The following is a 12,837-nucleotide window of genomic DNA, read 5'->3' as shown; positions in this document are numbered from 1 at the left end:
GTGCTGTCCATTTCTTCTGATCATCCCTGAGATGGTTCTACACCTTCATTTGAGTCCAGCTGTGTTTGATTATACTGATTGGACGTGATTAGGAAAGCCACACACCTGTCTATATAAGACCCTACAGCTCACAGTGCATGTCAGAGCAAATGAGAATCATGAGGTCAAAGGAAGATATATGCAAGAACAGGCTCAATGATTAACTACATGGACTATTGTGGGTGTGGTGTATATTTTGTAACCATTCTTTAGTATATCACTTGTGTGATGTAAGAATGTTAACACTGTTATATTCTTTTTTTAGTATAATATGTGTGTGTGTAGAAGTGAATCATTTACTGCTTGCAAACCAATGATGGTAAGATGATGTCATGGGGTAGGACTGGATAAGTCTGACTTCTTCCTACTCCATTCAAGCATGTACTAGGTATAAGCACATTGATATTGGATTAGCATTTGTGGATATGTGTGAAATTATCTGTGTTGATATATCAACTGTCTTTACATGCTTGAAAGAATAAAATCAAAAAAAAAAAATATTTGGTTTATAAACATAAAAAGGAAAAATGCCAGACTCAATTTGCCAGAGCTCAAGGTGACCTCTTCAAATAGCTCTTTGTTCAAAACTCAAAAATATTTCATAATAGGCAAATTATCCTTTTACAGAGTATGGAACCACAGGATGTTTGACAAAAATGACTAAGGTCAGTCATTTTCTATATGAACAGTATTTTAAACACTCCTCATACAGAGACAAAAACCATTTTAAAAATGTTGTCCCAAAATGTTGTCTGAAATAAGTAAGACACAAGAGCCCATGCACAAGATCTCTGGATATTTGTAACAAATACTAACTAGGATCATGTGTTTTGTAATAAGGAAACATGTGACCCAGTGCAGCGCTGCATTTCTCTACGATTTTAATTTTTAATAACAATGGAGGTCTAAGGTACAGATGAATAAGCTAATCCACTGCTGACTGACATCACCAGTGATTAGGGGCAATTCGTTATCGGCTTTAGTCTCTGTATGGAGAGTGTTGAAAATGCTGTTAATATAGAAAATGATCGGCCTTATCCTTTAAACAACCAAATAACTATCAAAACAGTTGCCAATTAATTTGCTGTCAATTGTATAATCTATTAATCAGATGACTGCTCCAGCAGAAATATTACATTTACATGGATGCTGCAAACCATCTAAGCATTTTACCGTCACTGCTCAGACATGCATATCAGGAGGTCAGAAACAACATAGGGATGACAATGTTTCTCCAAATCTGTTGGATCTGTAAATGCAAAACTTTGCCAACAGCCTGATAAAATGAAATGTGCTCAAAGCCTGTTTTGTAGTTTCCCCCTGGCAGTCTTAGCCACTACAGCAAATCATCAAGTAAAAAGGGTTTTCATATATAAAAAGGTGTCATACTGCACTTGACTGTTCCCAGTGGCCTGCAGATGTTTAACCTCTAGAGTCCCTGCGTCCTCATATGAGGACCGCACAGCTTGGGTTTCCAAAGCTCAGGACTCTAGAGGTTAAGGAAAGGCCACTTTAAAAAGGTTTCAGTGACTAATGAATTTATTCATGACGCACCAATGCACTTACAACCTAATGTGACAATATTACACCCAGTCAAGCTCAGCAGAAATTCATTCTTGTAGCATGTGACTCATATGGTTATGTTTTTTTCCTCGCTAATAAATATGTGGCAGTACCATTCATCTCTCTGGCCTGTACGCACTGTTCATACGTCACCGTCTTCTGTATTAGTCATACTTACTCCGATCCAGCTCAGACACAACATCAAATTTATCGAGCCATTAATAATTGGACTGAATGGGATAATGTGTCATACAATGTGTCCAACCTGCACAGCAGGTTTTATGCAATGCCTGCCTTCCTCATCAACACACACAGCATCTGTCAATGTAGGTTAACGTGCGACAGCAACACCTGAGTCACAGGGAATACATCTCCACAAATTGGTATGGGGCATGGAATGGTGCAGCTCTCAATACATATTTGATGAAACATAAAAAGAGAACTGGAAATACTTTGTATAAATAAAGCAATGGGAAATACTCTGTCATCAATGTGACTCAGTGAGGTTGACCAGCTTCTTTCTGAGTCTTTAATTTATCCAGGGAAGAAAGACTCAGAATGGATATTTACTGCTTCACAGTCAGAGTTCCCCATGTTCCCATCAAGCACAGTCTTGCACTGTTGGTTAAATGAGCAAGACTGAAGAGATGAAATGCCTCCCTTAAAGGCAGCTAAACAGAATGGGGGGTGACTCTTCAGAGCAGGAGGACTAATCTGTAAAATTAAATATCTGAACTGCATAGAGCACCGGACACACAGCAACTTCTCCTGTCTGTGTGCCAACAACTAAACTGCACTCTCTTCTCAGTGTATCTGTTTACCTCTTTCTGCATTTTTCAAGCTCGACACCAGCAAAGAGTTGCATGACTAAACTAGCACAGCCGCAGCTCAACGCCACAGGAGTGCCAGGGGGGAAAACAGTCACTCCACAACACTTATTAACTGCTTCCTTCACTTCTTTTTGTATGTGAAATTTGGAGCACTGGTTTCCAATAGTGGGCTCTAGGGACTGCTAAGGACCCCTGAGAGAGTTCCCAGGGGCCCCATTAGCATCACTATCAAGTCATATACATAGTGTATGGGAGAATGTGTGATCATGTTTCTATCAGGTGTGTTAAACTAGTTTAACAGTTTTCAGAGTAAATAATGAATTAACAGATTTATATAGACTAGGGAGAAGCTCAAACTTGTTGGTAAACCAGACTATAACCATGTCTCAGAAGAAAAAAATGCCTATAGGAGCATTGCTCCAACAGAAATACAAGTGCACTGCCTGTCTCATTATTCGGACAAATCCATAAGGCTGCCCGACATTATACATCATAAATTTATTTTTATAGGTTGCAATTTAAATATGCAGCTGTCTTTACTGATCTGTAAATGCTCAGAAATGCTCCCTTCACTCTTTTCTATTTAAATTCCAATGTTAATGTGGTCGAAATCATCAATGAAATTCATGCCAGTTGATTTTCTGACAGTCTGGGCACATATATTCATAAGAGAGAAAGAAAAAGAACTAATAGCCCAGTAGTAACACTGGTGGTCCACTGACAAAGACAGTCCTTAGGGTAACAGGCCTAATATAGACTGTATTGAACATAACTGAATTGTCTGATAAAGGGTTTTGATACCTTTGTTTTTACAAAATGGAGGATGGTGACCTACAGTTCTGGTGGTTTGTTTGTTTAAACTTAATGCACTAATGCAAAAGTAATAGTATAATTTACACAAAAGACCATATGTTTAATTTGTATGCTGTTAAAAAAAAACAATTTAAAAAGACCACCCATGGTCTCAAAAGAACTCTGAACAAAAGTTAATGGCATGGGGGGGAAGCTCTTGTTTTTTGTCTATTTGGTTTCCTTACCGGTGGCTGGCGAAGCCCTCTGTGTCATCATTGTCTAAGAACACGTCTTCTTCTGCTTTGCTCCTGGATTTCTTCCTTTTCAGCCTGAACGAGAACCGCTTTCCCTTTTTTTCTTTCGAGGATTTAGGTAAAACGTTATCCGGCGATGTGGCGCTGTCTCCCGGGACTAAAGGACCTGGGCTCGTCGTATCTCTGGGGCTGGTCTCACTTCCATCTTTCAGCGACCACGACCGTTTGAGCGCCTTATTGTCCTTCTCGTGTGACTTTAGTTTTAACAAACCCTTGACATTCAGCGAGTTGGACCTATTCATGGTGTGTGAAGTGCTTGTTCTGAAAGTCCACAGATAAACACATGGGGAGAGCTGTCCTACTTGTAGCTACTGCTGTAGGACTCACCAGGATAACCTGCAGAGCGGGTGGCCGCGAGCGTTTGGAATTGCCCACACGCGCACACGCGCACTCCGGTTCCGCCAGGTGGGAAAGGTGCACGTTTAGACTAACTTCCGATTGGAACCTTCAGAATAAAGCATGAAACAACGTTATTGACTTGACTTATTTACAAAATCGCCATAGGATGAAAAGTTTACACGAGTCTTTTACAGATAAACAAATATGTTCAAACAGCACATCCACATATTTCTAGACAGTTACAGTGTCTGGTCCGAGGTCATAAATCTCCCAGCAACTTGCCTCACATTATGAAATTTTCACAAGAACACAAGAAAATTTCAAAAAGTTTAAATTAATACAACACATTTTTAAAGTTCAGCTATATTTTCTGTAATTTTTTATATGAGTATCCCCTTTCCCCCCACAGTTTTAATGCTGATAAAGATTGGCCATACCGAGACCTTTATTAGTTTTTGTTGGTTGAAAAACATATATATATATATTAAAACTCTGAAATCTGCCTATAAAATATACACAATCTCAGCATTTTTTAATTGAAAGAAACTAGCAACTTTATTATCAGCAAAAAAGTTTATTTTATCAATTGACTCATTAATCTTCTTTTCAAACTTAAATGTTTGACATTTATTTTGACAAATGAGTGAAAACATTTTTCATTTATCAATACAGTTGCTTCTTAAGATTGATCAATTAGGCTAATTCATTGTTTCAGAGGTATAGGCTTAGTGACATACAATGTCCCCCAGTTACTATAAAGCATGAGTCCACCTGTCTTGTCTGTGGGTGATGGAAATATCGCCGACATTAACTTCAACAACAGTGTAACCAAATGACTGAGAAAGAAAAAGAGTTTATTATACAGTTTTACAGGCTATGTTAAGTTGACGGCAAATCATTGCACATGATTTTTGGCATCCATGCACATTTTAGCATTCAGCTGTACATTCTGCTTTCTTTTAAGGGGTTAGACTAAAAACCTTTTATTTTGAAAGCAAACATTTTACTTTTAGCTTGTTTTATGCAGCTAACAGACTCTTCAGTGTACACTATCAACACAACCCTCCCAATTTAGTCTCACCTTCTTGCAAACTTGCAGTTATACTGCATAATACTACAGTATATGTTTGTATTGTGTGTGTGTGTGTGTGTGTGTGTGTGTGTGTGTGTGTGTGTGTGTGACTGTACATTGGGTGTTTTTCACTAAGTTTTAGAGAACTGAGGGGATTAAAGTTTTCCTATATGGCATTCAAATATGTCACTTATCTTGAAAATAATAATAATTAGGGTCTCATTCTCAACTGAAGCCAGTAGGCTTATGTGTAATTTAAAAATAATTTTACTCATTTTTTCTCCTACAAAAAGACCTGTGTTTATATCACTTAAATCAATGAGCACTCACTGTTGCATCATTTTTTAAATTATGCCATTAAGTTTAAGTGAGGTCCAAAAAATGGTTGCTTTCTAAAATAAAAGCTCAAGATGCTTTCTTTACTATATCCCTGACAACGATAACTTGAAAAGAATAAATTGCATTTCTAAATTTGAAGTAATTGTTAGTTATGACACCATTTTCCGAAAGGCCTTCGGTCTCTTCCACGCCACTGATTATCGACTTTGCTCTGATATAACAGCTCCATCTACTGGTCATGCTGGGGAAAACTAACTACAGTCTAAGTAGTTGAGTAGGTTAACAGCCTGTTATCTTGTTTTTCCAGCAAACCACTAGCCTGACACAAAAATCAAGTAAATGCACCACAATAATACACACACACAATCAGATAATAAAGGAGAGAAAACAGCTCTAAGATGGGAATTAAAAACAAAACTAACTAAATATAAGCTAAATATATTTTCAGTATAACCCAACTGAGATCTGAGGACATAAGACAAAAAAACAGATAGAGTGTGGTATGTTTGTATGAGAGTATGTGTGTATGAGAGGACGTGACACCGAAGGAAGGGGCATCTAAATATCACTGATGATATTTAATAGGAACTTGTGTATCTCTAAGACAGCCTGTGTGTTTCAAATCAGCAAAAAAATCTCATGGCATAAACAGCAGTTGTTCACAAATATGGGGAGCAATTAGAATTAATCAAGCAATTTTGCATAACTGTAAACATTTCTTGGAAAACAAAAGAAACCTTGAACTGTGCACTGAGCATACATCAGATAACAGGAATGGTGCACAGAGGTGAGGAGCAGAGACAAGGGCGTGTGAGATCAAAAGCAGGAAGCTGAGTGATGCTGTCTTATCACACAGCAGCAGAGCTTGTGGGAACGCGATTTTGGTTTAAAAGAGGTTTTGGCTTCTTCTTCTGATTTTTTTTAAGCGCACAGTAGCGGCGACATATAGCCGCTATACTGAGCTCGTTCCTCATAAGAAGCTGAAGACCGGTGAAAGTGAAGGTACCTGAGAGAAATATTTTACACGTTCTCTTAATCTGGCAACATCAGGTCCAGAGGATAAACAATAAACTGAGAGGCATCATTCTACAAGGTATTTACATTCTGAACAGAAAATATAAACAATAATAAGCACTAAATGTTTCAAATTCTTGGTTTGGTAACTGGTAATATATTTGATGTTTTGACAGTACATGCATTATTCAGTTATTAACATGTAAGTCTGGAAATGAAATTATTGTATTTTTTGATATAGTTCATGTGATTCATTTCAAATCTTGAAATACTACAAAGTTTTAAAAAACCCCACCACTTTTGAACAGTTAAATGGCTTTTACAGAGAACACATAAACATTACACAGACACTTTTACAGAACTAGTAGTTCTGTAAATTATGGAAAAAGGATTTGCAGCACAACCAAGGTTCTCAAAATGACAGGTGCTACTAATATACTATATATAATATTACTATAGTGAGTTGTCAGAAGGGGAAGGGCTGAAACAAGACCTGGCATCATATTATCAAGTTTGTTCTTTATGCTAGGCTTTTGAAGAAGTAAGTATGTGATATGTTTATCACATGCTACTATTTGCATAAACAAGAAATGGTTTTTTAAAATAATGTTTATTTCTGTGCTATAAGTGTTTGTTAGTGTCAGTTTATATTCATCACTTAAAACTAACAAAAAACTAAAAAAAAAAAAAACTCATGTTCTAGTGTCAGTCAGAGAAACAGATGGATTAATTTCTGATTGATTTATTTTTATGCTGACAGTAAGTACAGTATGTTGGTGTTTGCTAACCTTGTTCTATGTCAGTGGCCTTTCCTTGTTGTATCAAATACACAGTGCAACCTTGTATAGTTGAACTCTGTGTGCATTCATTCGGTTTCTACTGGAGCTGAAACTGGGTCATTCAAATCAGAAGAAGAGCTGAACTAGAACTTGGCTTTTGTCCTGTCAGCAGACAAAAAGCTATGAGTTTCATCCAGGCTGTGCAGGGTTAAGGCTTACTGATTCATTAAAGATAAACACAGCTATATTTAGCAGTAATGAAGTCATTAGTTACAATTTATAAACCTTTGATGATGTTATTATTATTTTAGAATTCTAAGTGAATCAGTTTGATCCAGCTTTATGCTTTTACTTTACTATGTTTGACTGCAAATATTATACTTTTTACTCCATGACATTTGTCTGACAACTTCAGTTTCTAGATTTTGTACATTCAAAGATTAATACAAAACATAACAAACTAATACATTGTGCTATATACCTTTAGTTATCCAGTGGTATATCAAGTAATTACAATTAGCCCCAGCTTCCACATGAATGAATCCATAGTTAGTATATTCCAGTAATATACTATTGATTTTGAAACGGGCCATAATGCATAATAAGTACTTTTGCTTCTTACTTATGTACTTTTACTTAAGTAAAACTTTGGATGCAGATGTAATAATGTATTTCCACACTATTTTTTTATATTGAAGTACTTCTCCCACCAGTACACATACAAAACTAACTAGTTTCAAAACTAACAGTACTCATTATAAAGAAATGCCACATTCTGAGGGTTATATTATTACAACTTTACAGCATTATTGGATAATATTACTATTATAAAGACATATATTTGCATGCTTTATTCTTTTAAAAATTTCATTCTTTTGGTGTTGTTTTTGTTTAATAAGCCCAGCCACTTTGCAATTGTTATTTTAATAATTGAGTTGATGTGTAATGATGACTGAACAAAGCTTTGTTTCCACTAAATCTTATCTTACCTTTCTTTTATCATGTATGTAGTATCATAATGTGTCAATTAGCTATAGCAGCACAGTAATGTAAGGAATTAAAGAGGAAAAAAAGTAGTTTTCTCTCTGAAATGTAGTGGAGCAGACATACAGTATAAAGTTGCATAAAATGAAAATTCTCAAACTGGACTTAACTACTGTCACACTGAGTAAACAGTCAGTTTCCATCACTACCTTTTATGATGTAAACCTTATTAAAATGTGAGGCCACATTTTTGTTACTGAGTCTTTTTGCACTGGTTGACCTCTTGTTGTAGTCCCCTAATTCTTCAGTGTTTCACAGTTTGGTGTTAATGGCTGTCTTTTCTCCTCTAGATTATAAGCATGGCGTCGGTGACTCCATACTATGATTATGAGACTTCAGACTATGATTATGGTACAGCCTCCTCAGATTACCTCTGCGACCTTGACCCCAACCCAGTAGAAGTCATCACCCAAACTTACATTCACGCCATCATCTGTGCCTTTGGCCTGATTGGCAACTGTCTTGTAATCGTCACCTACGTATTCTACAAGAGAACCAAGACAATGACGGATGTCTATCTCTTCAATGTGGCTGTAGCAGACCTGATCTTTGTGGTGGCCCTGCCATTTATCATATACAACGAGCAGCACAGTTGGTTAATGGGTGCTGTGGCTTGCAAGATGCTAAGGTCAGCCTACAGTATCAACCTCTACAGCAGCATGCTGCTGCTTGCGTGTATTAGTGGTGATCGTTACATTGCTATAGTTCAGGCTAGAAGGTCTTTTGGGACACGCTCACATGCGCTGATCTACAGTCGCCTGATCTGCTTAGCTGTTTGGATGTTTGCAGCAGCTTTAACTCTGCCCACGCTCATCTACACCGAGCACTTTGAAGAGAAAACTCTAGGGTCTGATGCTGGCACTGTGATGTGTCAGCTGTCTTTCAACACTTATGAAACAGCAAGGCTAATGAAGGTGCTGGTTCCCAGTCTTCAAATGGCCATTGGCTTCCTGCTGCCTCTGTTGGTGATGGTGTTATGCTACTCCAGCATCTTGTTCACCTTGGTGAGAGCACAGAGCAGCCAGAGACACAAGGCCATCAGGGTGGTTTTGGCAGTTGTTGTAGTTTTCATCCTGTGCCATCTTCCCTACAATGTGGCTCTGCTGGTTCACACCCTGTCTCTTTTCAAGGAGAGGAGCTGTAAGGCAGAACAGGTTAAACTCCAAGTTCTGGCTGTGTCCAGGAGTGTAGCCTACCTCCACTGCTGTCTCAATCCCATCCTCTATGCATTCATTGGAGTGAAGTTCAGAAGCCACTTCCAGCAAATAATGGCGGACCTATGGTGCTTTAGCAAAAGGTACATCTACTCTGCTCGCACTTCACACACAATGTCCAGTAATTGTGTTTCAGGCTTCAAATCTTCAGATGTCTCTAACAACATGTCATCATTCAGTGTGTGACAGTGTAGCAGCTTCTAAAAGGTAAAATTAGCAGTGCTAATGATCCAGGAGCAGCTCATCTTTCCAAGCCATTACTTTGCTGTAATTTTACATACTGTATGTACGGGCAAAAGCATCTGTGCAAAATGTGTTTAAATAAAAGTGACATATATTGTATTGAAATTGACTGTATCCTGAGCAAACATGAGCAAGTTACCTTCAATAGAATAAAATATTATAACCTATGTGTCCTTACTGATGTAGAAAGCACAGTAAGGACAGTAACAGTAAGTCACTTTGTAGCAGAATATAATTTGTATGAACAACCAGAAGTAAAAACTGATGGATTCAAAAACTGAAATAGGTACTCAAGTAATTAAGTATTTACATATTTAGGTTATGACATGGGTCAGACTTGGGAAATGCTGAATCCTACATTGCCCATAATGCAACTCATAGCACCTTTTTGTAAGATATGCACTGTCAGGCAAATACCTTTCTCTTTCAAACTTCAGGCTTCTATTTAAAAACATAGGCTTTCTTTGAAGAACGTGTCTTCCAGATTTACTGTATAAGCTGATGACTTCATCAGAGTAATTTTGTCACATTTGAAAAAGCTACTCCAGATTGACAGGGAAAAAAAGTAATGGTGTTTAATGGCTTATTAAACTGTCATTTATGTGTAGAATCAGATGAACATCTGTTAAATAGACCAAAAAGAAATGCAATTGCTTGAAGAGCAGCTGACTTACTGTACAGGTGATATAATCTCATGTACATGGACAGACTAGACAAGCAGGAAAAGCACAAATGTAACTAACAACATTAACACCGGTTCATTTCTACTTATGAGTTCCAGTAAATTGTATCAGTGAACCAGCATGCACAATACATATGGACCATATACAGTAAATAAAACATTTGTGTAATTACAGTGTTATCATTTACTGTATGCTTTATTATCTGTGGTGAAAAAAATGATAATTTACATGACGTCATTCAACTTTTTGTTTATTTTTATTCAGCAGACACTGACGTCTGAACTAAAGTAAATCCCAAATGTTAAAGTTTATACTCTGTTGATGATGTTATTCCCTTTATGTCAGGTCAGATATTTATAATTGATGTTTAATTTGTCTGTACAACAATAAATATATTAAACCAAATAAACCAAACTCACCAGAACTGGTTTATTACTCTTGTACTGCAAAGGCTGCTACTTGTTTTCTTGTGTTCCTCAAATGGTGAGTGAATTTGCTTATTTTTAAAATGATAAGAGACTAAAGATCCTCATTTGTCTAATCTTGTGTTACTGTCAGTTTAATTGCTACAAATATTCTAGAACATTATATATACCCTGTTGTGTTCTACATTCATAAAGCTCTAATATTTTGTACTTTGTAAATCTAATCTGCTTATTGCCTAAATAAATTGTGTGTCTGAAAAGTGTTTTTTTTTTAATCATTTTTGTCATAATGCATATTTTAACACTGGATAATTATTGAATGTGTTACTAAATATCACTTACTCTATTTGCATGTTTTAAAAAGTGTGTGTGCAGTCAATCCTGAAAGTTGAATGTATTTTTCTGGCAATCAGATAAGATAATAGAGAAAGGAGAAGTACAGTACATACTACACCTACTGTAGACTATGACTTTCCCACACATGTATTGTGAGAGGCTTCAAAAACCACTGACCATAAACAATGACAAGATCAACTCAATTAATGTTTGGTATATGACATTGCTTGTACTTGTGGTACATGGGGTTGGCAGAAAAGAAAATATGCTCGCACACACCCTTGCAGTTGTCACTTACGGGATCCCTACTTAATACCTTACATTCATTTTTAGGAGACTTACCCTAACCTTAACCAAAGCCGACACTTGCGCTAACACCCTATCATTTTCATAAAATTCAATGAATTAGTAATGGGGCCCAGCCTCGGGACCTCACACATGACTTCCGGTCCCTGCAAAGCAGTGTGCTCCCAGTGTTCCATCCCCACAGGTATACAGTATATAAACTTGTGGGGATGTAACAAGTTCCACACACATACCCTCAGATCTGGAGGCAAGATGATTTGGAGCAGGACTATGTGTTGCAGCATCATCACATCATTTCTGTAGCCTGAAACTCTGACATGAAGTCCTACACTGATTTTGTCTTGAGGTACTGTTGACTGAACAAGTGCTTGTGCTCCTAACTCTGTTTTTAGCCACACTAGCGGTACATCTTTGTAGCTGGCACAGTCTGTCTGCTGGTTGGTTCACTACTGTGGTCCACACTGGAATGGACTTAACTCCCTTGCACTTTGATACAGCTTTATTATGCTCAGAGGATCAAATATAATAATAGCAATCCTGACTTTTTGCCTACTCCCTTGCACTTTGATACAGCTTTATTGTGCTCAGAGGATCAAATATAATAATGGCGATCCTGACTTTTTGCCTTTTGCCATCATTGTGTCAAGTATTTAATCTGCCGAATACTTTTTTTAACCAAATACCTGCTAAACTAAAGGTGTCCCCATCACCTTCAGTGGTTTTCTGTGTTCAGTGTATTTAGCCATATAACCATGTCAAAAAACTTTCTCGGAAACACGTTTGACTATCACTGAACCAACTGAAGAATATAAAGATACCCATTATTTATGTCCACCACCTGTCCTAAGATTTCATGAATAAAAACACAAGACACAGAAAACAAGAAACACAAACGTATAATATTATATGATAAACTTTTCTTCATTCTGCAAAGGTGTTCCTTGTGGGGCACGAAACAGATTTTGAAATAAATCTTCCTGTGCCCATTAACTGTTGTGTTTTAAGGTCATTTCCTGTAGTTGGTTCATATTGGCTGTCAGTTCTGATAAATGCCACCACAAGTTACCAGACTTAAGGGGTACGGATGTCAGAGTTTTGTGAGCAGAAGCGTTAAATGTAAACTAGGGGAATGCCTTATGTTCTCAGGCATGGCCCACATACGGAAATGTAGCAGAGGTCCTGTTAGAGTCAAGCTGACATCAGCACCCACTATTTTCCATTTTCCTCATTACTCATGCCTGAGGAAAGACACACTGTGCAAAAGCCTCAAATCAGTTCACAAGCATGGTTCGCAAGTGCCTTGAGCTTTTGGCAAGAGTTCAAGCAATGAATGATTTTTTATTACACTGAGAATTTATCTAACAGAACTGTACAATATTTATGTAGAAGTGTCATTTAGTTTGTCCATCTGTCCATTATCTATACCGCTTATTCCTGAATAGGGTCATGGGGGTGGTGCCAATCCCAGCTGACATTGGGTGAGAGGCAGGGTCCACACTGGACAG

General features: G+C 37.4%; 2 protein-coding genes across 2 annotated transcripts in view; one reads left to right on the top strand and one right to left on the bottom strand.

Moving 5' to 3' along the window:
• The window catches only part of LOC109953193 (absent in melanoma 1 protein-like), a 46,524-nt gene extending 42,564 nt beyond the window's left edge, over nucleotides 1-3,960 (bottom strand). Inside the window, exon 1 of the mRNA XM_020588617.1 lies at nucleotides 3,470-3,960. Within this exon, the coding sequence (XP_020444273.1) occupies nucleotides 3,470-3,780 (311 nt within the window). The 5' untranslated portion in view covers nucleotides 3,781-3,960. The remainder of the gene's footprint in view (nucleotides 1-3,469) is intronic.
• A 4,464-nt stretch (nucleotides 3,961-8,424) lies between these two features.
• ccr6b (chemokine (C-C motif) receptor 6b) lies at nucleotides 8,425-9,525 on the top strand. Its single transcript, XM_020588618.1, has one exon. The coding sequence runs from the start codon at nucleotides 8,425-8,427 to the stop codon at nucleotides 9,523-9,525; it is 1,101 nt and encodes a 366-aa protein (XP_020444274.1).
• The last annotated feature ends 3,312 nt before the right edge of the window (nucleotides 9,526-12,837 follow it).

This window comes from Monopterus albus, unplaced genomic scaffold (assembly GCF_001952655.1).
Source record: "Monopterus albus unplaced genomic scaffold, M_albus_1.0 scaffold573.1, whole genome shotgun sequence".
NCBI classification, from domain to species: domain Eukaryota; kingdom Metazoa; phylum Chordata; class Actinopteri; order Synbranchiformes; family Synbranchidae; genus Monopterus; species Monopterus albus.
Note: the sequence above shows the minus strand (reverse complement) of the source record. Positions and strands in the feature narration are given on the sequence as shown.

Bases quoted from the DNA above. Each gene is read 5' to 3' on its own strand.
- ccr6b (XM_020588618.1), top strand. From the start codon at position 8,425: ATGGCGTCGGTGACTCCATACTATGATTATGAGACTTCAGACTATGAT.